Source organism: Homalodisca vitripennis, unplaced genomic scaffold (assembly GCF_021130785.1).
Source record: "Homalodisca vitripennis isolate AUS2020 unplaced genomic scaffold, UT_GWSS_2.1 ScUCBcl_2298;HRSCAF=6907, whole genome shotgun sequence".
Classification (NCBI taxonomy): domain Eukaryota; kingdom Metazoa; phylum Arthropoda; class Insecta; order Hemiptera; family Cicadellidae; genus Homalodisca; species Homalodisca vitripennis.
Genome location: NW_025778447.1, coordinates 55226 through 80567, shown reverse-complemented (window position 1 = coordinate 80567; position 25342 = coordinate 55226). Strand labels below are relative to the sequence as shown.

General features: G+C 32.5%; 1 protein-coding gene across 1 annotated transcript; it reads left to right on the top strand.

Moving 5' to 3' along the window:
• The first annotated feature begins 47 nt into the window (after positions 1 to 47).
• LOC124371963 (alanine aminotransferase 2-like) lies at positions 48 to 25342 on the top strand. Its single transcript, XM_046830331.1, has 13 exons — positions 48 to 634; positions 2641 to 2730; positions 4308 to 4416; positions 5822 to 5952; positions 9024 to 9137; positions 10003 to 10136; positions 10922 to 10929; positions 11782 to 11849; positions 12134 to 12251; positions 12897 to 13018; positions 14339 to 14524; positions 22910 to 23058; positions 25205 to 25342. The coding sequence occupies exons 1-13, from the start codon at positions 560 to 562 to the stop codon at positions 25293 to 25295; spliced, it is 1395 nt and encodes a 464-aa protein (XP_046686287.1). The 5' UTR covers positions 48 to 559; the 3' UTR covers positions 25296 to 25342.

Here is a 25342-nt window from a genome sequence, read left to right as displayed (position 1 = left end):
AAATGTTTGTATGTTATAACCCTTATTGAATGGAATATAAATAACATAATTATTTTTTAAAGAGAGAACAAGCGACTTTAAAAAGTATAAAAGAGATTTTAGCCAAACTAGCACATTAAAAAAATGTCTCTAGTAGGAAACTAAATGGAGAACATATTTACGGCAATTTTTATTACGACGATGAGTTTGGCGATATCATAATATTAATAGTAAGTTAGTTCCAAATAAAACGGGCATTTGGTAAATAAATACAGTATTTGCAAACATATGTTTTCTTACTTTGACAAAAAATAATATTGATAAAACAGCCAAAATATTAAATCTGTGTTTGTATTTTTGTTGAAAACTTTGTAATTTCAAATTTTTAAATACATTCAGATGTGTGCCTGTTATTTTGTCATGAAGATATGTTTCAAACTACCTTTCTCGAACAACCTTCAAAAAACAATTTCCATCTTTAGTTTCATACCCAGCAGCCTTTAAAGTAAGCTCTAAGCAATTTTCACTGCAAACTCCTTCGCATTTGAAAAGTTTATCTTACGACAATATAAATCCAGGTATGAAGGCTACGAAACACGATACGTCATACCCGATGGTTTACCGGGCTGCAGCATTAGAAAAAGAGCTGAGAGAGGTAAGACTTCTTGTTAGATTTTAGAATTTTGCTTAATCGTAGGATGTTGAATACAAAAGTTAAACCATTCATGTAGTAAAATATTTGAGCTCATTAAAACAAGCAATATTACAATATTTCATGTGTGAGGTAAAATACTATGAGAATTCTACGTTCACGACTTTTGTTACAATACAGCAGGCATGTTCTCAATGGATCAATTTTGTTTGAATGCATTATCATAAAAAACTACACATAAAACAACGTTATTACTAACCACTGTAAACAAGTTTACAAAGTATTTTGTGAAACAAGGAATTCCTTCAAATTCGATCCTGATTGGTAATTATAAAAGCAAAACTTAATATTTTCAAACAGTAATGTACATGGAGCATATTCTGGAATATAAGACCTGAATACAAAGTAATTGCGCTGTATATAAGAAGATAGAGTACGTATTCTGCTAGTAGGGTGAACTTCAAGATATCTTATAAATTCCAATTGAATCTGTACTGAATACAGGAACCGATTTGTCACTTTCGTCATAGGTGTTCACTGGCACATCGCTAACCGCAAATGTCGAGGTATTGAGGAAAAAGGGTGGTTTCGATGGTTCTAGTTTACTGCGGAGGATAGCTGTTACGGTGGGTGGGGCTCACTTAGTGCCAAAGACTGTTGCCTAAACACGGGGAAGTGCCTTCCCCCACCCACTTGGACTGGATGAGGCTAAAGCAGAGCCCCTCTTCTTTCAAGCTGACCTATCTGAGATATACAGCCCGCTTTCTTTCCTCATGGGATATCGAAAGCAGGCCAGCCCCTACCACCATTCTTACTTAACATGAAAATCCTGTTACTTCTAAAAGAAGTGCAAAGGTTCTTTAACGACTAAGAGTAATGACAGGTTTTTTCTGCTTCTTGTCCTAAGTGAACCAAACATTTACTAATATACAAACTTTTCTATATAAAAAAATATTGCCTTATGTAACCATTACACAATTCTTATAGGCTTATAGTCCAAAATAGATTTCAATCTAATAAAAATGTTCTTAAGGGATTTCAAAAATATCTGTAAGTTTTAAAGGGTGAAGAGTTAATATTAAATATTTCCATTGCAAATTTCAGAACAAGGAAGAGAACACTTTTCTTCTCTCCAGAATCCACAAGAGCAATGACAAAATGTAAGAGATCTTACATGTGGTTTTTCATTATGTGGCCATCTCATTCTCTTCCAATCGCCTTTGATATGCCTTCACACAAATTACAATCAAATAGTCTTTGAACAGATTGTTAGTTGTGTTGTTTCCTTCCAGGGAGGATTTGAAGGATAGATCTCTACCCTTATATGATCTTGAATGGCACATAGTTTGTTCTTTGGTAAATGGAGGAACGGATACTGAAATTCACAGAGGTCACTCGGGAGAGACTGGTTTGCCTCCTGGTTAAGTATTGCTCTGTTTTCCGGACTGAAATGACTCTAGTTACGGAATGTTCTCATGAAAATCTGGCTTAATCATACTGGTGGTAAGAGTATTTACATTTTCACAGATTGCCACATCTAAGAGAGGTCTGAATTCTTAAGAACTAAGATTTAAAACCGTTTGGGAATGTTTTGAGAAGCTTTTCAGGTTAGGAAAACTCAATAGTTATCTCTTTATTGGTCAAAGAGGGTTTAGAAGTAATGACGCTACCAATGAGTTGGTAAATGAAGTTCACCACGGTGTTCCCTACCACCAAACGTACTCGTCTTGAACATCTTATCATTCCTGTAGTAATCTTAAAGGTAATTTTAGGACTAAGTGCAAAGAGGCATTTTCAGTTTCTTGTTCTAAGTGAACAAAAAAGTCATTTTGCCACTATCATAACAGCCAATCATCCTATATCTCTTTACTGTCAACAAGCAGTAGGAGCTTGTGTTCTAGGAGGCCTACAATCTGCCTTCTTCCCCATCATCTACTTAGAAATGTGTTTAGTATCCACCGAGCTTAAAGGTTGTGTTAGTGTAATGCAAAATGTAATTTCTGTTTCAGGGAGCAAAAAAACCGTTTACCGAGATAATCAAAGCTAACGTAAACGACGCTCAAGCAGTGGGCCAGTCTCCCATAACTTTTGTTAGACAGGTAATTGTTAACAAAAAATTGTAATTGTTATTATAAGATTTATAATACTTTTGTATATTATTCAGCAATATGAATTTATGTCAAAAGTGTTAAAAAGAAATTCAGTCGCTGATACAGAGGATGAAGGGGCCATCAGCTTTTCCGTTCATGTCTATAAATACACTGGTAAAACGTCACTAACTACATTTTAAAGGACCTTTACAAGTTCCCCTTTTACAGTTACTTAACAAGTGCTGATTATCATCGGTAGTAGTAAATCACAATCAGACTTCAGCATCTATTATTTTTCTACAGTAGTGCCATAACTACACAGACTTATATAATGAGTGTCTTCTAAAACCACTGTTAAGGCATTCTAACCCCCGACATCTAGCTATTTTCTCCTCGTCTCCGATTTTCTTACTATACACAGCATACAATGAGCTAGATTGCCAAGTTTCAATTCTTTCATTCGTTTAATGTTACTAAAAACCGACAAACTTATTTCATTTTAAGTATTCCAATAAATTTGTTTTACTGATGTTTTAATTATTAAGCACAATGTGTTATTGTTTTTCAAAACTATAAATTTTTTTTAATTCTTCTCAACTGTGCGTTCCTTTATGTAGTTACATTTCCAGAAAATTTGTTCTAAGCAATTATAATTGTGTAGCTAAATACATAAAATGAAATGCACTAAGCTTACAATTTTTTCTACGTCTGTCAAGAACCTCAATCACTTTGAAGTTTTATTTTAACATCTATTTTCCGTACCAATTGATAAAAATGAGGAATTTTTGTTCAAACATAATAAGTCTATTCAACCACCAAACAGCAAATGACATATGATAGGATACACATGGGGAAACTATAAACATTCAAGAGTTTTTATAAATAAACCCCGGTTTTTTAGACTAAAACTCCATTGTTTGTTGAAAATCTGATTTATTGGTTTCCAATATTAATAAACACAATAGAAATTTCCTCAGGAGGTATTTATGAATGAATCATACAAAATGTCAGTTTTTATATGAATTAAACAATTCATATTGTCGTCTCAACCATCGTTTTACAAGTTCTTTATCCCAAATTTAAATCCAGTTTTTTATAACCATACTCTATTAGGATTTATAGATTCTGTTAAGTATCTAATGGGCTGAACAGTATACATTTAATTGTAACGTATATAATTGTTCAAATGTTTTAGTAAAGGCATGATTTTGGGGTAAACAGTTTACAAAAAGAATAATAATATCCTGGAATTTACCAAGACATCTGCACTCAAAGTTTAATCAAAATGGGTCTTTTCCTTTGGCTACTCTCAGTGTTACACATTCACACGTACAGACAATAATACTATATATGAAATCACAGTTTTATTTATAGGACATTAAATGATTATTTTACAAAATCTTTTTGGACCACCACAATATTTTTTCCCGCGTAATGGGAATAATAAAAAGATAAAACAGATCAAAAGCGTCATTACTTTCAAACTACTTCAAAGTAAGCCACTTTTATGAATCACATTATAGTATAATGAAATTATTATATGATCAAATAATTACAACTGTACCAATACATAGATGTTTAAACAGGTCCTATCTTTGGTTGTACTTCCGGAACTTTCCAATGATTCCCGATTCCCTGAAGATGTGAAAAAACGAGCGAAGGAAATCCTAGACGGGTGCAAGAGTGGCAGCGTTGGTGAGCGCTGGTTTTAACTTCATCCTATTCTCGTATACATAAACGTGGCACCCAAGTGGTCTGTTTTATGCTTTCGATATATAAATAATTATTTCTGTACACAACAGAAATCGATACTTTAATGATCTGTGTAACATTGTTACTCTCTCTGTGAGGTTTTGATAATGTTTTCACAAAATGTAGTTCAATACAAAATAATAATAACAATTTATATTCTATACGGTACTGTATAGAAAATATATTATATAACATAAAATGACGTGTTTATTCTGAAATAAATAAATTCGACCGCTCTCTATTGATATGTTAATTACTACTGGCCAGTTGTAATGGATTATATCAATGATATGAAAATATTGTGTAACGACACTGTACTAAATATGGCAACTAGTCAGCGTAATCAGTATTTATTTATAATACGAAATATCTGATCTGAATAAAAGCAAAAATTAAATAACAAAATAATCACAAAAGACTTGAAATCAAGGACATTTGATAGTTTCTATAATGGCAGCGCACTTTTTTCAATTTTTACAAGCGTTATTTTAGAAATTTGTAATAAATATTATTTACACTCAATATTTCAAGTATTTGTATTGTTGTGTTTACAGCGTTGTGAAGTTTATTTATATACTAGAATATATAGACATTAATGTCTTAATTAATGAACATTCATTGCCGAGTTCCTTGACAAGTGTTCTTTTCTCGCTTAGTCTCGCTATCGCATTTTGATGCTACTCTCGGAATATTTGTATCGGATTTTGTCATGTTAAGGAAATTTGTTAGTAAAGATAAATTATACTAACAAAATAATAGAATGCACTATGAATCCTAAGCAGCTTTATTATTGGCTTATATGGTATGTAAAAATGATGTGGATGTGATAATCCACGAATAGTCAGTGATAAACCCCTGATAACCAGTGGCGAAAGATAAATAATTAACTGTATAAATGTTTCGTTGTTATTCAACGAAATGCCATTAGTTGAATAACATCAAAAATTAATATACAAATGACTGGAAATTTAATCGTTATAAAATACAGTAACACTAAGTGCAACTAAGGTTATTCAGTATGTTTAGTGCTCTTGGTGTGAACAAGGTCGTTTGTTGGTTAATCTATAACGAATATCACTTGATCTTTTCACCAAATAGTCAGTTCTTTGCGATGGCTTATTTAAGTGCCAAATACAAAGCGAATAGATATAATATACCTTGTATTATATATATTTTTTTAATAAATAATAATAAACTTACTACGTATAGTAAACAGATATTTAGACCTAGTGTTAGCAAAACAATTAAAAATCGTGGGTTATTCTTTGATTCTAACAGTTTGTAAATAGTTTTAAATAAAGTTAGTGGTTTTTACGGTTCTATTTAATGAGTTGATGATTTAATTCAGGTGCCTATTCTGAATCGACGGGTATTGAAGTGATATGCAAACAAGTGGCAAAGTACTTGGAACTCAGGGATGGAGTTCCTAGTAACTGGGCGAATATCATTCTCACCATGGGATCATCAGAAGGTGTGCAGGTGCGTGGTATGTTGGTGTTTAATATAGTATTTCAACAGAGTTTAAATATAAACTAAAAGTTAATGTTATAATGTGCAGGTTATTTTACTTTTGAAAACATACTGTAATATATATATAAAAAAATAGAGAAATATCACATTTTAACCAATCTTCAATCGCCGTCAAATGTATACCGCCGTCTGATTTTATTCAATAATTTTATTTTTACCTTTGCATTGTAAATTTGAAATAATTTCCTGGTAATTTATTCAGGATTCAGGATAAAAGAGTGAATATTAAAGTAAGAAGTTTCCTGTTTAATATTGATCATTATGTAACGTAACAGTTTGCTTTCGGGAGACTTTCGGAGTAATTTGTAACTTTTGGATTTGTTACATTTTAACCTTTTGAACTTTTGAGTAAATTTGATAATTTTCTTATAGTTTATTATTTGTTGCAAGTTTCACAAGTATTTAATTTTCAAGCTAGTTTTAATTTTAATATTCAATATTTTGAAATAAAGGTGAATAGTAGTAACAGTTTTTGATAAAAATTTGGAAATAAGATTGAGTTTAGTTGATTTTTTAGTTGAAATGTTATTGCAATAGATTGTTGAAATTTGTGCCAACTTACCAACACAATAATTACACGTTTGAAACGAACGTAATTAATAATTCATGTAATTAATTATTAACTTCAAATTCAAAATTAGCACTAATTTACAGTAACTTTAATTTAAATAAAATAAGATGAGTATGTTTATGTTCTTAATATAAATGATTTTCAATTAGTGTACTGTACATTTGCTGGGTTTTTATTTTTACGTGTTACTGTGGAAGCATAATTTTCTTTGTTTTATATTGTAAACCCATTTGTTATCTAGTGAGTAAGGTATAGAAGTGTATTGATAAGCCGAATGCTAGTGTTAAGACACAGATGCCATAGAGAGCGACTCGGCTGTTGAAGCACGTTAAGAAACTGGACTCTGACACAAACAGTGTATTTTATTTTGCTATGATTTTACTGGCCACAATACTTGTAAAAGTGGCCAGTTAATTCCAAGATGTTCATTTTTTTTCATATTAACTTTGTTGTTTTTGGAAGGAATAAAATCATTTATTCATTTACTAGCGGGCCCGGCGCGCTTTGCTGCGCATTTCAATAATTTTTTGCAAAAGTTGCCCGCGGCTTCGCACGCAATTTCCCGTTGAAAACAGTACACTATATTCACTTATTCTTTTTCTATCACATTCTAAACATTGCTGAGATAATTGATAGTCGTTCCATCGTGAGCATCTTGGGCGTATTATGAAGGTATGTACCATATTCCTGCCTCTATCTAGCTGTTACCCACGGCTTCGCACGCAAATCTTAAGAACCGAAGTCCTTATATTACTTAGTAAATTTTTTTTTTTTACTATAATAAATTTTAGATTAAATTAGTTATATCTCCGATGCCACGATTGAGCTTGCTTTGTTGTCTCGATCGAGAGAATATGTACACACGGAGTTTTGAGAACCATACTTCTGTCAAAAAAAAACAACTAAGGTTGATTTTATAACATTCTTTATATTTGTAGCCAACGTAAGATAGTAATTATGATATCTGCATTGCTCTTCTGATCAAGCATGAGCATGGTTTATATTAAATAAATATTGCAGTTAAAGGTGAATTTTTACGTCAAATTTGAATTGTATTATCTGGATAGTAAAGTCTATGTTTAACAGTGATTGCAAAAACAGTTTAAACAAAATTTGTCGTTTCTCTTAAGCTTACTCTATGCTTTAAAACTATAAGTGTAATATATGTTTACAAAGAATAGCTGATTAAAAATTTGAAAAGACGTTAACATATGTTTGCTGCAATGCATTTCTTATGGGTATTTCTGTAACCAGTGGGGCGGAATCCTGAATCGGGAAAGGGATGGGCATAGCTTATAAACCTTCTCCGTGGAAAAATAAATATACGTACAAATTTTCATCATGATCGGTCCAATAGTTCACGATTCCATAAAGGACAAACATTCATTTTTATATATATAGACTAGCGGGCCCGGCGCGCTTTGCTGCGCATTTCAATAATTTTTTGCAAAAGTTGCCCGCGGCTTCGCACGCAATTTCCCGTTGAAAAACAGTACACTATATTCACTTATTCTTTTTCTATCACATTCTAAACATTGCTGAGATAATTGATAGTCGTTCCATCGTGAGCCTCTTGGGCGTATTATGAAGGTATGTACCATATTCCTGCCTCTATCTAGCTGTTACCCACGGCTTCGCACGCAAATCTTAAGAACCGAAGTCCTTATATTACTTAGTAAATTTTTTTTTTACTATAATAAATTTTAGATTAAATTAGTTATATATCCGATGCCACGATTGAGCTTGCTTTGTTGTCTCGATCGAGAGAATATGTACACACGGAGTTTTGAGAACCATACTTCTGTCAAAAAAAACAACTAAGGTTGATTTTATAACATTCTTTATATTTGTAGCCAACGTAAGATAGTAATTATGATATCTGCATTACTCTTCTGATCAAGCATGAGCATGGTTTATATTAAATAAATATTGCAGTTAAAGGTGAATTTTTACGTCAAATTTGAATTGTATTATCTGGATAGTAAAGTCTATGTTTAACAGTGATTGCAAAAACAGTTTAAACAAAATTTGTCGTTTCTCTTAAGCTTACTCTATGCTTTAAAACTATAAGTGTAATATATGTTTACAAAGAACAGCTGATTAAAAATTTGAAAAGACGTTAACATATGTTTGCTGCAATGCATTTCTTATGGGTATTTCTGTAACCAGTGGGGCGGAATCCTGAATCGGGAAAGGGATGGGCATAGCTTATAAACCTTCTCCGTGGAAAAATACATATACGTACAAATTTTCATCATGATCGGTCCAATAGTTCACGATTCCATAAAGGACAAACATACAAACATTCATTTTTATATATATAGATTATTCAATTATTACTACGATTTTTTTTCAAAACATTTCTCACTCAATTTCTGTTCACAGCCACCCCCACATTCCCCCTAATCTAATAAGGGAGTGGACTTATGTTTTGTTATTGTCTGTACAGTACCTACTGAGTGCTATGAACGAGAAGGTGGAGGGAAAGAAACCAGGGATAATGATACCGATTCCAGAACATCCACTGTACTCTGCTTGCATCTCTGAGTTCGGGATGGAACAGGTAAGGGTGACAGTGGTTCTAACCACATACTGTTGTAAGATATATTCTTGCTGGCCCGCGGCCAGGCAAAAACATGCATTGCATTTCCGCACAAGATTTAAATGACATAGTATTTATTGGAAATAACTTATAGCAGTCATAACTACTGGAAATATTTTACGGTGTCTCTATAAACACGATAATATGGCATACATTATTTTAAGTTTAGGCTAAACTTTATAGTTATTTTTTAAGTAGTTAGTCTCCAGCTCAGATTTGTACAGTATTTTACTCAATATACATAATTGAACCCAAAAATGTTTTACAACCACTAAAAAAGATATTGATCAAATAATAAAAAATATACTCTCAAAGCATATATTACGAAGAGTGTACGGGGAAGAGTCCGAAATAGTGGGTTAAGTGCTTCCAGGCAAGCACTTGCATCAGCTGATCAGCTGATGCAAGTTAGTCTGGTTAGCTAATAATGATAATACCTCAACATCTTAGGCATTTAGAAATAATCTTCAGAGAGTATTTTCCACAGCTAATTTTCTGTCACTGGGTAAAAAATCCATATACGTGCGGAGAAATAGAAAAGGAATTTAACTCACTGAAGAGGAGCAAAATGAACTTTTAGATTTATCTTGCATTAAGACAGTAAAAATGTTTCCAACGACCAAAACCTAATTGAATATCTTAATATTATCTACTATAGATATATACTACTAGAGAAGAGCCACAAAGCACTTAAGTATTCCTACAATTTGTTACCACATATAGACGTTGCAACTATGGACGTTTTGGATAATTAACAAGGATAATATTACAAACTAAAGTATATTTTATTTGAATAGAGAAAACTGATACTAGCCATATGTGACAGGTTGGATACTACCTGAAGGAGGAAAAGAGCTGGTCACCAGAGACAGAAGAGTTGGAAAGAGCCTACCGTGAGGCTGCGAAGATCTGCAGACCTCGAGCCATCGTTGTAATTAATCCCGGAAACCCTACTGGCGAGTACTCATTCACCTTTACCTATTTTGTTTACAATTTCCTATTATCTTGTAAGCACAGAATTTGGAACAACTGGATCGTGTTTAATCAGTATGAGTTTATAATTAATTTTCATCAACGACAGCATGTTAGAGAGCGTATATAAATTCAAAATGTATTAGATAGATTTCTTATGGTCATGAATGCAATATAATGCCAGCTTGCAAACGTGATAACTAGCGTAATATTGAATTTAATCAGATTAACCAGATTCATAGACAGTATTCAATACATTTTTTAACAAACACAACATTTTAAAACGTACGACGACCTTTCTCTGTTGCGCAACATTTTTATACTGTGCATTATACAATATTACAACTTACATGAAATTGTCAAACAATTTCACCAACTTTTATTCTTGCTTAGTTCTTTGTTTAAAGTTTGTTTTTTATTATGGAAAGAATTGTGAAAGAAAAAAAAGACTTGTCCGGGCATTGCCATCGTTCAGTAATGCAACTAAAGTAGCGTTGAAACATATTGCTGCTTATTTTTTGTATCTCTGAATGATGGCAAATGTCCATAAAAATCCTGTTTCTCTTTTGATACCTGTTACAAGGTTTCACGATGGAGGCAGTTCAAAACTACATCTCAGCTGTTATATACCGTAGAGCAAAACGGAAAAGATTTCTAGAATGTTCAAGATGTTTACACCGATGTTTAGCACGATGTTTACATTTAAAAGGTTTTTTTTACATTTAGTACGATTTCGAGATAACGACCGTACAAACTTTTTAGAACTAAACCAGAATATTAAATCACTACAAGAAGAGACTTTGTTTACAAACATATTTTTTTACTGATTACAACTAAACCAGATCCACGTTGTTAGAACCAAATGCTTATAACAATTTTTGTTTTGGTAAGGTTTCAAAGATGACGGAATTTCTACATGCCTGGCAGTGTTATGAGTATATTAACATGTTTCATAGAGTTATCACACATTAATCGTATTAACTAATAAAGCATCTTCAGTTTGAGTCTTCCAGATGACAGCCACAAGTGCCATCTACTTTCATTGCAACTAAACCGGAAAAGATATTTATACTTGTATTATAAAGGTCACTGCAAAATAAAGGAAGTGTTTTATCATCAGGCGAGCTCTACTCGTTAATTAAGTACTCGATAGACACTTGATTCCATCTATAGAACAATAGATTCCTCTTGGTCTAAGGAAGAATCCTATCGATTTTGTGATCAAAAGGTCAAAGAACAGTCCACCCATTTGTCTGTCAGTGCGATAACTCTTGATAGAAAAGTCATAGAGACTTGAACATTGGAATATAGTTTCCTCTTGGTCTAAGGAAGAGCTCTATTGGTTTTGGGGTAAAAAGGTCAAATTGAAGTCCGTACACATGTATGTATGTGTGATAACTTGTGTTTTTCTATCGGATCCTACAATACTCCATTAGCCTGTATCAGTTTATTTTATCTAGATTTATTATGGTATGAGGTACAAGTTTTATCATATTGTAAAAAGTCACAAAAATTTATATATTTTTTTAAAATGTGATTGTATTAACGTTTTTATTTTATAGCAAAAGCGTTACATTATTGTATTTGATATACTCTTATATTGACGTTCTTTTGTTGCAGGCCAAGTTTTAACAGAGGAGAAACATAATGAATGTCATAAAGTTTGCTCACAAGCACAATTTGTTCATTCTCGCTGATGAGGTAGAATTTTAGTGTTATAATAATATTGTTTTAGAGAAATTGTGTTATAAACCTAATGCTGTATTGTATAGCTATTTTAATTGTCTCGCAATTTTTAAATATGTAAATTACTCATACATAATCCAATCTGTAATGATTGCCTCCATAAAAGCACATACATTATTGTGCAACTTAAATTCGTTTTAGTATTAGTGTCGTTTTTCCTATAAAATTATATTTATGAACAGGATCTTAAGTATAAAGTATTTTACAAATACAAATAAAATTTTATGCTCTTTTGACAGGTCTATCAAGACAACATTTATGAGGGAAGCAAGTTCTACTCATTTAAGAAAACGATAGCTCAAATGGGCTCTCCTTTCAGTGAAGTTGAGTTGGCATCCTTCATGTCGTGTTCAAAAGGTGGGACAGCAAATTGTGTACATTTTTAGTTTTTTTACGAATCGATTTCAAATAATTGTTGATTATTTAATTCTTAGGCTACTGTATCTAAAATACACAACAGAAGGAGTCTAAAGTAATTACTTGCATTTAAAATGTTATACAAATTTTACTGGTTTTGAGTTAAGCAAGTTATAGTCTACCAAAAAATATTCAAAATGTTTTGATAAATTGGTTGATTTGCATAGTAAATTTGCTAATATTTTAATTTTTTGACAACAGTGTTTTATGTGAATTATAAGAAAAAAGTGGTTACAAAATCAGTAAAAATGTTCAAATCTTTTGAAAGTAAATAAACCGAGATATGCTCTCTTTATATTTTTATAAAACAGGTCATTCTGACGACGCACATGATCACAGATCAAGAATTCCTAGAAAATACTAACATAAAAGTAATTTGTTGAGCATTTTCACATTGAATAATACTTCAAAGACAAGAACTGAGAAACGTTTATTCAACCTCACACAAGAATTTGTCATTTCATTGCTCATCATATCGAGATATTAAATTAATACTTTGAAATTATTTCAGGGGGTTTTAATTTTATTTTTTGTACACTAACCGCTATTTACACCACAGTTAATTTGTGAAATCTTTTTTTACAGGATACATGAATGAAAGTGGCCTGAAAGGCGGGTATGTGGAAGTTGTTAACACGGATCCCCAGGTGATAAGTATGTTGGTAAAGAGTTTTTCTGTTAGACTATGTTCCGGCACAGATGGCCAGGTCAGTATAAATAACCAGCGGATTACAAATTTTCCACATTTTCTTTTAACTGCTGAAAAATATACCTGGCTCAACCTGCTGCTACCATTTGTTTTTGTTATCATCGAAATCAGTTATAGTTCTAAAACCACCTACTGAGACAACAAACACATTTATTTTTACAGAGGCAGTTAACGCCACTAAATTAATAAAAGCGAATCGTCTGATTTCAACGGATCAGTCTTTCCTGTATGATGTACTATATGTTATAGTGCGTTCATGATAATTTCACTTAGAAGTACTTTTGAATTATCAAATCAATTTAGTAGCAGATGAAGCCAAGTTCAGACATTCAGTTAAGTATCCATAATGCGTATGGGTCGCTTTTAACTTTTGAAGTTAATTTACCTAAGTTAATAATTCGTTACTCTAATCGTATATAGCTTAAATATTTAAACTTAACTTTTTCTTGGCAGTTGCGATATTTTTTTCAATGAATATATTGAATTTGAATCGTTGTCAAAAGTGGCATTAAAAACTAGCAACAGTATCAGGAACATTCTAGTGCAAGGTAAGATAACCTTTAGGACATCCAAAGTTGTCCTGAGACAGTGTATATCCTAGCTCTCGTTTTAATGTTTGGGAATATTCTGAAAATTATCTAAGTTACTGGTTAATATCAGAGCATCAACACTGGTTATGCTTAGATGGGGGGATTTAAGTGGAAGGAATCCCTATCCGTTCTATGAAATCACCTTGTTCGGTTTTGCAACACATTATCGTAATTGGTGATTGGAATTTTAATTTCTTATACAGTAACACTTTGTAAGTTCTGTATATATGAATTCAGTCACTGTAGCCTATGCGCATTATCCAAAATTGCCATAGTATAATTTCCACATACCGGTATAAATAATGTCCACAAGAAAAATAACACACAGTATGGTGATTGTGCCTAGAGAGACATTATCTTATTCATCAGTACTTAACTTTATGGTTATCCATCGTTTAAAAATTGACAATGTTGTTCAAGAACCATAGAAAATCCCCAATTCTGCAAATAATCACATAAACTCATAACTCTCCTCATCTTCATTACAGTCAAGTTTAATGTGTTTCAGTTTTAGTGCGACGTTGTTGTTTGTATCTTAGTTATGGCTCCTTGGATCTTGGCTCTTACTTTAATTTAATTGGGTTATACAAGATGTATAATCAATATTTTTAAAACGAGTAGGATAATGTAGCCATAAGATGAAAATTAATACAGATTTGGAAAAAAATAGATCTTTCTCTACATATTCCCTGTATTAGGGGTTTCACTAATGCTAACTGGCTGTACAGGCAGCATTGTACTGCATGACTAATCCCCCTCAGCCGGGAGAGCCTTCCTACGAGCAGTTCAAGTCAGAGAAGGAAGGAATATTCAAGTCAATGGCAGCCAGAGCCAAGATGGTTTCTGATGGCCTCAACGGTATCCCCGGAATAAGTTGTAATGCAGTGCAAGGAGCTATGTGTGCCTTCCCTCAGGTGAATAATCATATGTATGCATACGTATAAAGATTAGGCTACTGGAATCGCAACTTATATTTGGAATTGAATTCAGTATGAAAATTTGGAATGACACTGTTAGAACTCTGTCGAACTGATTAAAATTATTTAAACTGGACTAGACTGGTTAAAACTGATAAAACACTGTTATTAAAAGATCTGTAAATTAAATACTATGTAATGACTCATTTCATACACCCATCTCACATCCATTTCAATACTTAGGCCTAATTTAATTTAGAAATTTATTAGTAATAATAATTAAGGAATAATTATTTATAAATTGTCTCAATTTAACTACAAAACAATAATAAATACGAAATCAAAATTAATCAAAATTCACCTTATTACATATAAAATTCAAAAGTTATAAAGTGAACTAAAGTCAGTGATACAGTGTGCAGGGATGATTGTTGAAGAGTGAGGAGAGCAGATATTTGAAAGGTGAAGAGGAGAGAGGGATCTGGAAGAAGTGAAGCAAGATTATTATTATAAAGAAACTGGTTTACATTTATTCAGCAGTATTTGAAAGGTTACTTTATTAAATTCTTATCACTGAAGTACAAAGAAGCAGAAGACAGACATTGGGTGAGAAAATTCCTTTTAAGTTTACTAGTGATTCATTGGGAAGAACATAAAACCCAGGAACATTCGATTTGGCTAATAATTCAATTTTAATATAATTAAAATTTAACAACAATTATTTTTCAAAATTACAATATCTTTTATAAATAAAATACCCAATATTTCTATTTCATTAAGCCAGCACGACCACCCTGCCCTGCCCTAAAAATTAAGAATTGTATTTAAAAATTTACCATTATTGTATCCCCCATCTTGTTTCAAAATTCAAACTTGTATGTCAATTAATTTATCATCATTAAATTTCACATTTTATATCATACTGAGTTTATTTGTTATTTCTAACTATAATCAGAATACAAATTAAGTTTAACCATTTATTTAAAGTGTATAATAGTAATAGTAGGATATTCCAAAATTGGCGTCCAACGTAGTGGCTTAATGAAATATTTATAATCTTTGATTTGAGACAATTTTTCTAGATCGTAACAATAGCCTAGACATAAGTACTGTACGTAGTTAGTTGTCATTTATTCATATTGTCTGTCAATAGGCTATAGGTTATTTAATAACTCACTATATAAAGATTTAATTAACAATACATTAGTCCTGTAAATTATTATTCTATCTTTTATCGCAATTAATGTCCCGTGATTTTAATTTAAGATACCCTAAACGGTACCCATTCCCAACAGATAATATGGAAAATAACCAAGTGCTAAACGTAAACAAAGACGCCATTAATCCCGGTATCGAAGACGAAAGCGAACAGAGAGAAGAAGCAGAACAAACTCCCACAATTCCTCGCGCTAACCAAGTCAACATTCTCACAGCGGTCGACAACCAATCACGGATGAATGAAAACAGTGCTACCAACACCTACGCGGCAAATTTCCCCGATTCCCTGCAGAGACGTGAAGATGGAGCTACTGCGCCTCCCACACTAAACGTAGTTGAACATTCTCATTATACTCAATCAGTTGATGCCATTGGCAGTGACAGGTCCAAATAAACAAACCGGCTGACGAATCCCAATCGACAGCTCTTCATGCTATCATGAACGGTTTAAAACAACTTAATGAAAATTTGATTAACACTAAATCTGAGTTAAACGAAAACCTAAACGCAAAAATAAACGAAATAAGTGATTGTATTTCTAAAAACTAAAATCGAACTTAGCTATGAAATCAAATCTTGTAGGGAGACACTCGAGACACAAATTAATGAACTGCGGGATAATTCAAACTGAATTCCGAAAATGACTTGAACGCTATAAGGGACAATCAAGATCAATTCCGTGAAAAAATAGACCTGAAAATTAAAGAATCCACTGACAGCATTAGAGGAGAATTAAATCATAGTTTGAAGAACATAAGGCATTTGTAAACCAACAGATGAATAACCAACAGTTCAAGATATTAGAATCGGTACAAAACAAAAATCAAACTCTAGAAAATAAAATTGCTTTTGAAATAAAAAATGCTATAGACCAAGTACGACATGAAAACGCCGAAACAAATAAAATACAAATCAAAACCATTATAAATGAAATTCAACCACAAATCCAAAACAATCATGATAGAATAAACAATCTAGCCGAGTGTATTAATAAATATGAATGTGAATTAGAAAATATAAAATCTAAATCTCAAATTGAGACGAAACCATGTGAACATTGCAAGTCATTTTGTACCGGAGGAGATTCTGTAGACAGACAAGTGCCAAAATTCAACGGACGTTCTACCAGTCCAATGGAATTTTTTACAAAAAATTAGAAGGTATTACGAAAAAAATATAGGTCGTGTGCAACTCACACACACATCTAACACTGAACATCTCATTGACATATTAGAAAGTAGTCTCGAAGGTCACGCGTCACGATGGTTCCAATTAATAAAACACGATATTAAAAACTGGGAGGATTTTGCACAAGAATTTACTACGAAATATTGGAGTCGTGATGTGCAACGCGGCATACGTGCAAAAATAGAATCAGAACATTACAAGAATAATGGAACATTGACTCGTGCTGAATACTTCACCGAGCGTGTTATCACACTACAATCGATTACCCCACTAATAACCGAAGAAGAAATCGTCACCATTTTATCGGAACGGTTTGAACAAATTATTCAGGATAGCCGGAGCGTTCAAAACATTAACACCATTAAAGAGTTTTGAACGATTACTACTACAACGAGAAGACATCCGAGACGGCCCCAAAACGGAACAAAATAATTTCATCCCAAAATCACAATTCATCTGGTTATAAGCCCAATACACCAGAAACCTCACCAATCCCCAGTCACACCACATAATAACATTGAACAAAGAGCATATCAGCCAAGGAATCAATATCACGGACAAAATCAACATTATAATGATCGAAACCAACATAACAAAAACTATTACCACCCATACAACAGTCCGTAATGATAATGAATTTCAAGAGTAAGACACAACCATACAAAGACCACTAACCCAAAATCGACAGAATACCCACTACTACCCAGGAAACGATAGACATTACCCCACCACAGAACAGGCACAAGTATGCACTATCGTGCGGCAGGGAGAAAATGCTCGAAATCTACCTTCTAGTACCGGCAACGACCGCAGCGAAGACGTTCCAGCGGCGGGAAACGGCTGCGCGCTGTAGAACGGAACCGAGGAAACATCGCACCAGAAATAAAATACGAAACTACAGCGCTAGAAAATAACGACCTCGGATATTTAAATCAGAATTATTCTTCAAACTATAACCCTAGTAGTGAATTTCAAGTTAACAATATAATATGTGATAAAGATTTCCTTTTTTGATGAAAAAATAGAACATCCAATAATAACTAATCCTATACAAATAAGATGTCCAGAAATTAACATCAAAATTAATAATGTAGAAACTAATGCCTTAATTGATTTCCGGATCATCTATTACTTGTTTGTCAGAGTCTTGGTTTATGGATAACCAACAATCATTAAAGCCATTTGAAGAACTGCCTCTAGCCAATACTACCATCAAAACTGCTACTGGAAACATTTCAAACGAATCAACCGAGTCATATATGTACCTATCACGGTAGCTGACGAGACTACTCACATACAATTCCTTATAGTACCGCATCTTGTCAAACCAGTGATTTTAGGAATGGATATGCTAGTATTATGGAAAGCAGAGCTAAACTTTAATAATAATACAATAAATATGAAAAATAAACAATACACATGTTGTAATGAAGTTTGTAATGGCAATAAATGAAGGGCACTTATGTGAAATCACCACTCAACAAGGCGTTATGCTTATGGAAGATTTTAATGACTCAATGTCAACATTTAATGAGTATGGCACTATGAAACAATGGGAAGATAACAAGATTAATAATGAGAATAATGATTACATTGATACACAACACAATATATCATCCAAAGATAATATGTCGGTGGAAGATATAATGAAAACTCTAATCCCTAATAACTACATAAATGAAGAACAAAAACAATGTTTGATCAATCTACTATACCGATATAGGGACGTTTTCTCAGACAAACCCGGATGTTGCACTAAATATGAACACGAATTAAATATAGAAAATCCTAAAAATTTTAAATCATTAACCTATCCAGTACCTCAAGCATACCAAGACGCTGTACAAGCTGAGATTCAACGCATGGAAACCTTAACATAATCGAGAGAAGCAAAAAGTACCTACGTAAATGCTATCATCCCAGTAATTAAAAAGTCTGAGAAATTCGATTGTGTTTAGATGCCCGCAAAATAAACGCAATAATTAAACCAGATTTCGAATGTAACCGCAGTGTTAGCGAAATTCTGAGTAAATGTAGAAACGCAAAATTCATAAGCAGTGTAGACTTAACGGCTTCATATTGGCAAATCCCACTTACTAAAACTTCGCGTCAATACACCGCATTCCAATTTAGAGGCAAGACCTACCAGTACAAAGTCACACCATTTGGAATTTCTACATCCCAAGCTGCACTAGTAAGAGCTCTTGATAACGTGTTTGATGATGAGATAGAAGCTTTCACAGCAATTTACGTTGATGACATATGTATCATTTCCCCCGATTTCAATACACATCTACAACACCTAGAATACATATTCAAAAAGCTAGCTGAAGCCAACATGACAATAAACTTTGAAAAATCTCAATTCTGTAAAGATTCTGTACCATTCCTAGGTTTTTACTCTAACAAATGAAGGTCTTCGTATGGATAACAGTAAGATTGATCCAATTCTAAACTTCCCAACTCCCAGAAGTCGTACACAATTAAAAGCATTCCTCGGATGTATAAATTATTACAACAAATTTATTCATAAATTCTCTGAAAACAGTCCAGCCACTATTACGGCTAACGTCAAAGAAGGTTAAATTTCATTGGACTAGAGATGATGATACAACATTCAACAAAATTAAACAGCTGTTCATAAAAACTAACACTCTAACACACCCCGATCCATCCAAAGAATTCTACTTACAGACCGATGCGTCTGAATTTGCAATTGGCGGACATCTATATCAAATAAAAGAAAATAACGAAAAAGCCGCAATTATGTTCAATCACGCACATTACAACCAGCAGAACAGCGTTTCACCACAACCGAAAAGGAATTATTGGCTATAATCCACTGCCTACAGAAGTGTCGATACATTGTTATGGGCGTTAAGTTAACAGTAATTACAGATAACCACGCCTTAACCTTTTTGAAAACCTGCCGTTTGCTAAACAATAGATTAGCAAGATGGATATTGGCTATACAAGAGTACGACTTTAAAATAATCCATTGCAAAGGGGACGGACAACATTACTGCTGACACTCTCAGTCGTATATCCCCACAACACATGTCAAGCGATGCAAACAACCTCACTGAGTTTATCTATTCATTTACATCGAGAGAATTCCCGACCAACATTACAAGATCAACTCCGAAACTTACCTCAGCTTCAACATCAAGACCCTAAACTACACAACCACTTATAGAAATCTTACAGTCACCTATGGAAACAAATGAATTTCAACAATATTATATACTAATTATCGTTTATATGACAACACTTTACTACAAAAAATATAAGGGCAAATGGCTTTATAGTCATCCCAGAATCAGTAATTAAACCACTAATACTAGAATGCCATCTCTATTATCTACACTGCGGTGCAAAAAAATGTTTCCTGTTACTGCGTGAAAAATTTTATTTTCAAGAATATGCATCGAACAATTAGGCAACTGTTTATCATCATGTGATAAATGTCAGCGCTGCAAAATCAACAACCATCCACTCAACAGTCAAGCCAAAGGAGTTAAATGCAGAGAGAAGAATGACCAGTTAGCAGTTGACATCATACCCTACCCTTACCGACTAGTGTAGAAAATACAAAATACATGTTAATTGTTATTGACATATTTACCAAATTCGTTAAACTTTATCCACTGCAAAGAGCAACAACCAGAATTATATTACATAAATTATTTCACCATCACTTTCCTAATTACGGTTTTTCCTAAACGAATTCAATCAGATAACGGAACCCAATTTAAAAGTAACGAATGGATCAGGAAATTTGAATCCCACAGCATACAATTAATATACAGTCCAGTGTATCACCCCAGTTTTAATTTGGCAGAACGGCCAATTAGAGAAATAAAGCGCTGTCTCAGAACATATTGTTCACAGAATCATAAGAGATGGGTGAAATATGTACCTGTTATAAATGAATGTCTTAATGAAATTTACCATGGAATCAAACTGGATTCACACCAAACGAACTACTGTTTGGAACAAGAAATATCAGATTTTGGGAAAAATATGTATCAAAACCCTCTAGCTGAAGAAGAGTACCAATCGAACACAAACTACTGATTGCAAGGCGTAAACTTGAAGAAAGTAGAAAGAAGAGATCTGATAAGATAAATGAAAAGAGAAAACCAGTTTCTCTCCAAATTAATGACCAAGTATTGGTAAAGTCCCATCACCTTTTCTAAAGCTATAGCTGGTGAAACATCAAAATTATTTGAAGTGTACGAAGGACCATTCATAATTCAAGAAATCCTCGGGAAATCGACCTACCAAATTTCTGATTTATCCCAAGAGCATGTATATGGACCTTATCATATATCCTCTTTGAAGCCATATAAAAACTCGGTCAACAACGCTACAGAATATACTGAAGTTGACGCGTTGGGACCTGTGTGAAATTAATACTATTTCCCCAAATAAACAGTGCAACTATACACCCAGTGACATAGACACTTTTAATCAATACTATATAAACATTTTCCTATCAGGAGGGGATAATAATTTGTTAGTGGAAAGTATACCGCTATTCGGTACACAATTCATTAAATGTGTATTTCCAAAAATAAAACTATGTCCTTTGACATTGATTTAATATTTGCCATTGATCTAATGTTTCTCTATTGTTTGTTTATTGTATACTAAGAAACTTGTAACTTTGTTCGTTGGCTTAGCTTAAATACTACCTAACCCCTAATGTTAATTTTGTTCTCCTTTTCCCTATTGTTTGTTTGTTAATTAAATTTATTAAATAGTATGTATGATCATCAATTAATTCACTCATTTAATGTGGTTCATCCTTCTCTTTAAGTATCACACATCTATATGTATCATTTGCTATTCATTCGTCATTGTATCGAAAACCATGTTCATATATTTCACATGATTTCTGAGGGGATATTGTAATGACTCATTTCATACACCCATCTCACATCCATTTCAAATACTTAGGGCCTAATTTAATTTAGAAATTTATTAGTAATAATAATTAAGGAATAATTATTTATAAATTGTCTCAAATTTAACTACAAACAATAATAAATACGAAATCAAAATTAATCAAAATTCACCTTATTACATATAAAATTCAAAAGTTATAAAGTGAACTAAAGTCAGTGATACAGTGTGCAGGGGATGATTGTTGAAGAGTGAGGAGAGCAGATATTTGAAAGGTGAAGAGGAGAGAGGGATCTGGAAGAAGTGAAGCAAGATTATTATTATAAAGAAACTGGTTACATTTATTTCAGCAGTATTTGAAAGGTTACTTTATTAAATTCTTATCACTGAAGTACAAAGAAGCAGAAGACAGACATTTGGGTGAGAAAATTCCTTTTAAGTTTACTAGTGATTCATTGGAAGAACATAAAACCCAGGAACATTCGATTTGGCTAATAATTCAATTTTAATATAATTAAAATTTAACAACAATTATTTTTTTCAAAATTACAATATCTTTATAAATAAAATACCCAATATTTCTATTTCATTAAGCCAGCACGACCACCCTGCCCTAAAATATTAAGAATTGTATTTAAAAATTACCATTATTGTATCCCCCATCTTGTTTCAAAATTCAAACTTGTATGTCAATAATTTATCATCATTAAATTTTCACATTTATATCATACTGAGTTATTTGTTATTTCTAACTATAATCAGAATACAAATTAAGTTTAACCTTTATTTAAAGTGGTATAATAGTAATAGTAGGATATTACAACTATAATGATCATTTATACGATGTTTTAGGTCATAAGTGAGCAACATGACTCGCTGTTGTAACAAAACCAATGAAAATAGTTATAAAAACAATCAGATTATAAATTACGTTTTCAAACCATGGACCTTCATCAATGTTATTGGCTGCCTTATATTTTTTTTAATTATTACTGTATGGTAAAATGTATTGTACATAATTATATTATGGTTTGCTTAATTATAATAAGATCATTGCTAATATTCAAGGTGAAAATACCAGAAAAAGCTGTAGCGAAGGCCAAGTCAGATAATAAATGCCCTTCAACCTTCTATGCTCTCCAATTACTTGAAAAAACAGGAGTCTATGTTGATCCAGGATCATTCTTCAGTCAAAAACCTGGCACTTACCATTTCAGGTTTGGTTCTTTTATCATGTCTAAAGTAGAATTGTTTGTACCATCTGATAGTGCTTATAGTGGTCTTCGTCTACTAATTGGGGTTTAGCCCCAGTTAACCTTCCTCCTAAGTCTGGAATCTGGTACCATTGCAGACTTGACTCCTGGAATCTGGTTAGAGTCATGTTTGTCTGAAGAGATCCAAAAAAGTCAAAAGCAACGAAGAAGCTCATACAGACTCTTTACATTTTTTCGACATCAGAGACACCTTGGCTACAAAATATAGCGTAATCTAGGCGAAGAGGTATTGTCAATGTCTCATCAGGTGCACAATTTTAACTGGAGCTAAACCAATTCACATAAAAAAAACAAAAAATAAAAAAAACAGTTAGGCACATTTCATAATAGCTATCAACGTACATGACAAATATTAAAATTCTATTTTTTATACAGAGTCCTTATAATGTATATTGCATAGTATATAATGACACTTAATAAGGTGCCATTAATACTATAACAGCTGGGTCTTTGAATGTTTTAGTTGCGTATTTACATTTTGTGGTTCTTTTCTTCTTATTTATTGTGTTTATTATTCTGTTTATATTCTTATTTTACTTCCTCAGGATGTGGGTATATAATCCCACGAAATATAGAAGCTTTTTTATCCTTGTTTTTTATATCAATTAGAGAAAAATATATATAACCTTAATGAGTAAGATTAGATTGACGGTGTTTTGGTAGTGATTAAGGTGCAGCTTGTTGTGGTTATTCAGAAGAACGGCGCACAGTAAATTATAAGGCAGACATTCGTAAATAAAATACAATTCAATAAGAGAGAAACTGTCTGGAGGTAATAGAACAAATGTAATTCTCCGGCCAATTGGACTTTCACCCACCTGGAGCGAAAGATCGTCCATTCGTCCATAAAACGACTTAGGGACACCACGTATAAAAAAGTGTATATATTTATCAATATTTGATCTATAATTGTTTGTTATCAAATATGAAAAACTGATTATTATCACTAAAGAAAGAATGTAAGACGTTTCAGAATAACAAAGATGTAAAAAATGTAGGACAAAGTCTCAACAACTAGACAGAGAATACTTGTGTTTAGGTATACACATCCTAATTAATTAAAAATTACATTAATGATGGTGATAGTTCTATCAAATAGTCCTTCTGGCTCAATCAGAAGTAGCTACGTAGACTTCGTGACAACTGAAATAGTATTAATGCATCATCATCGATTTGCATTTAATATCTTGAAAACCATTTGATGTACAACAAATTTATTTAACAAAATATTTAGAAAATGTTAAAAGCATTCTAGTTCACTTTTTCTTTTTCTCTAGGTTGATAAATAACGGAGTAGTAAATTTTTGAAGTTTTGGATGGGTGTTGTTTTGTTTCGAAATGGCATATCAAGCTGGCTAATGAACTTATTCGAGATATTTATAAGACCCATTTTCTACCTAGATTGAACTTGTTTCAGCATTCCTATCGCTAGTTTTTTGGAAATGGGAAAATTCTTATGGGATTGATACGTAATAGAAAATTTGAAACCGTTCGAGATGTAACATAATTGTTAATTTCATAATTGTTGATATGTACATTCCATAACACTTTTTGGTTTTATCCAAATTTATAAACAACATAGTTGTTTTTAATTATATAATTTGGCCGCTGTAGGTATTAAAAACGAAATGGTGAATCAAGCTGGCCAACGAATCTAATTTTTGTACGAGGTTTCAACTTGTTTCAGTCAGTTGTCATTTCCACAGGCCATGTTACATGGCATACAATAAAAATATATAGCCTACATTCGACCTAGAGGTGGTTTTTGGTTGTGAGGGATGTGTTCAATGATGTTAAGCAGAACCTTTAAAAGGGGGCAACGTAAGCGCTACCATGAAGACAATTGCATTATACTGGTACATAATCTACCTAAAAGACATAAAAAGTTTGTTATGATTTATTTTACATGAATTTGTATCTTTATTGTTATGTATTGAATTGCGATTTTACATTAATGTGTATATAGTAATTTGTATTTTTTTAAATAGGTATCTGAAAATATGTGACAGGATAAAAAGAGAGTTTAATTGTTCATAGGTTATCTTCACTGTATGATTTTACTTTGATAAAAAAATATAATGTGTTACAGAATCACAATTCTATCCGATTACGACAAGTTGAAATTTATATTGAAAAAAATAAAGGAATTCCATTTGAAGTTCTTGGAGGAGTATAAATGAGTCAATTGTGCTCTTTACTGTAATAAATAAAAATGTTGAAACTGAGA

What these genes read in the sequence shown, in the direction of transcription:
- LOC124371963 (XM_046830331.1), top strand. Translation starts at nt 560, where the DNA reads ATGAAGGCTACGAAACACGATACGTCATACCCGATGGTTTACCGGGCT. An exon ending in GTGCAAGAGTGGCAGCGTTG is followed by an intron (nt 4,417 to 5,821) that starts GTGAGCGCTGGT and finishes GATTTAATTCAG; the next exon opens with GTGCCTATTCTGAATCGACG. An exon ending in GATCATCAGAAGGTGTGCAG is followed by an intron (nt 5,953 to 9,023) that starts GTGCGTGGTATG and finishes TTGTCTGTACAG; the next exon opens with TACCTACTGAGTGCTATGAA.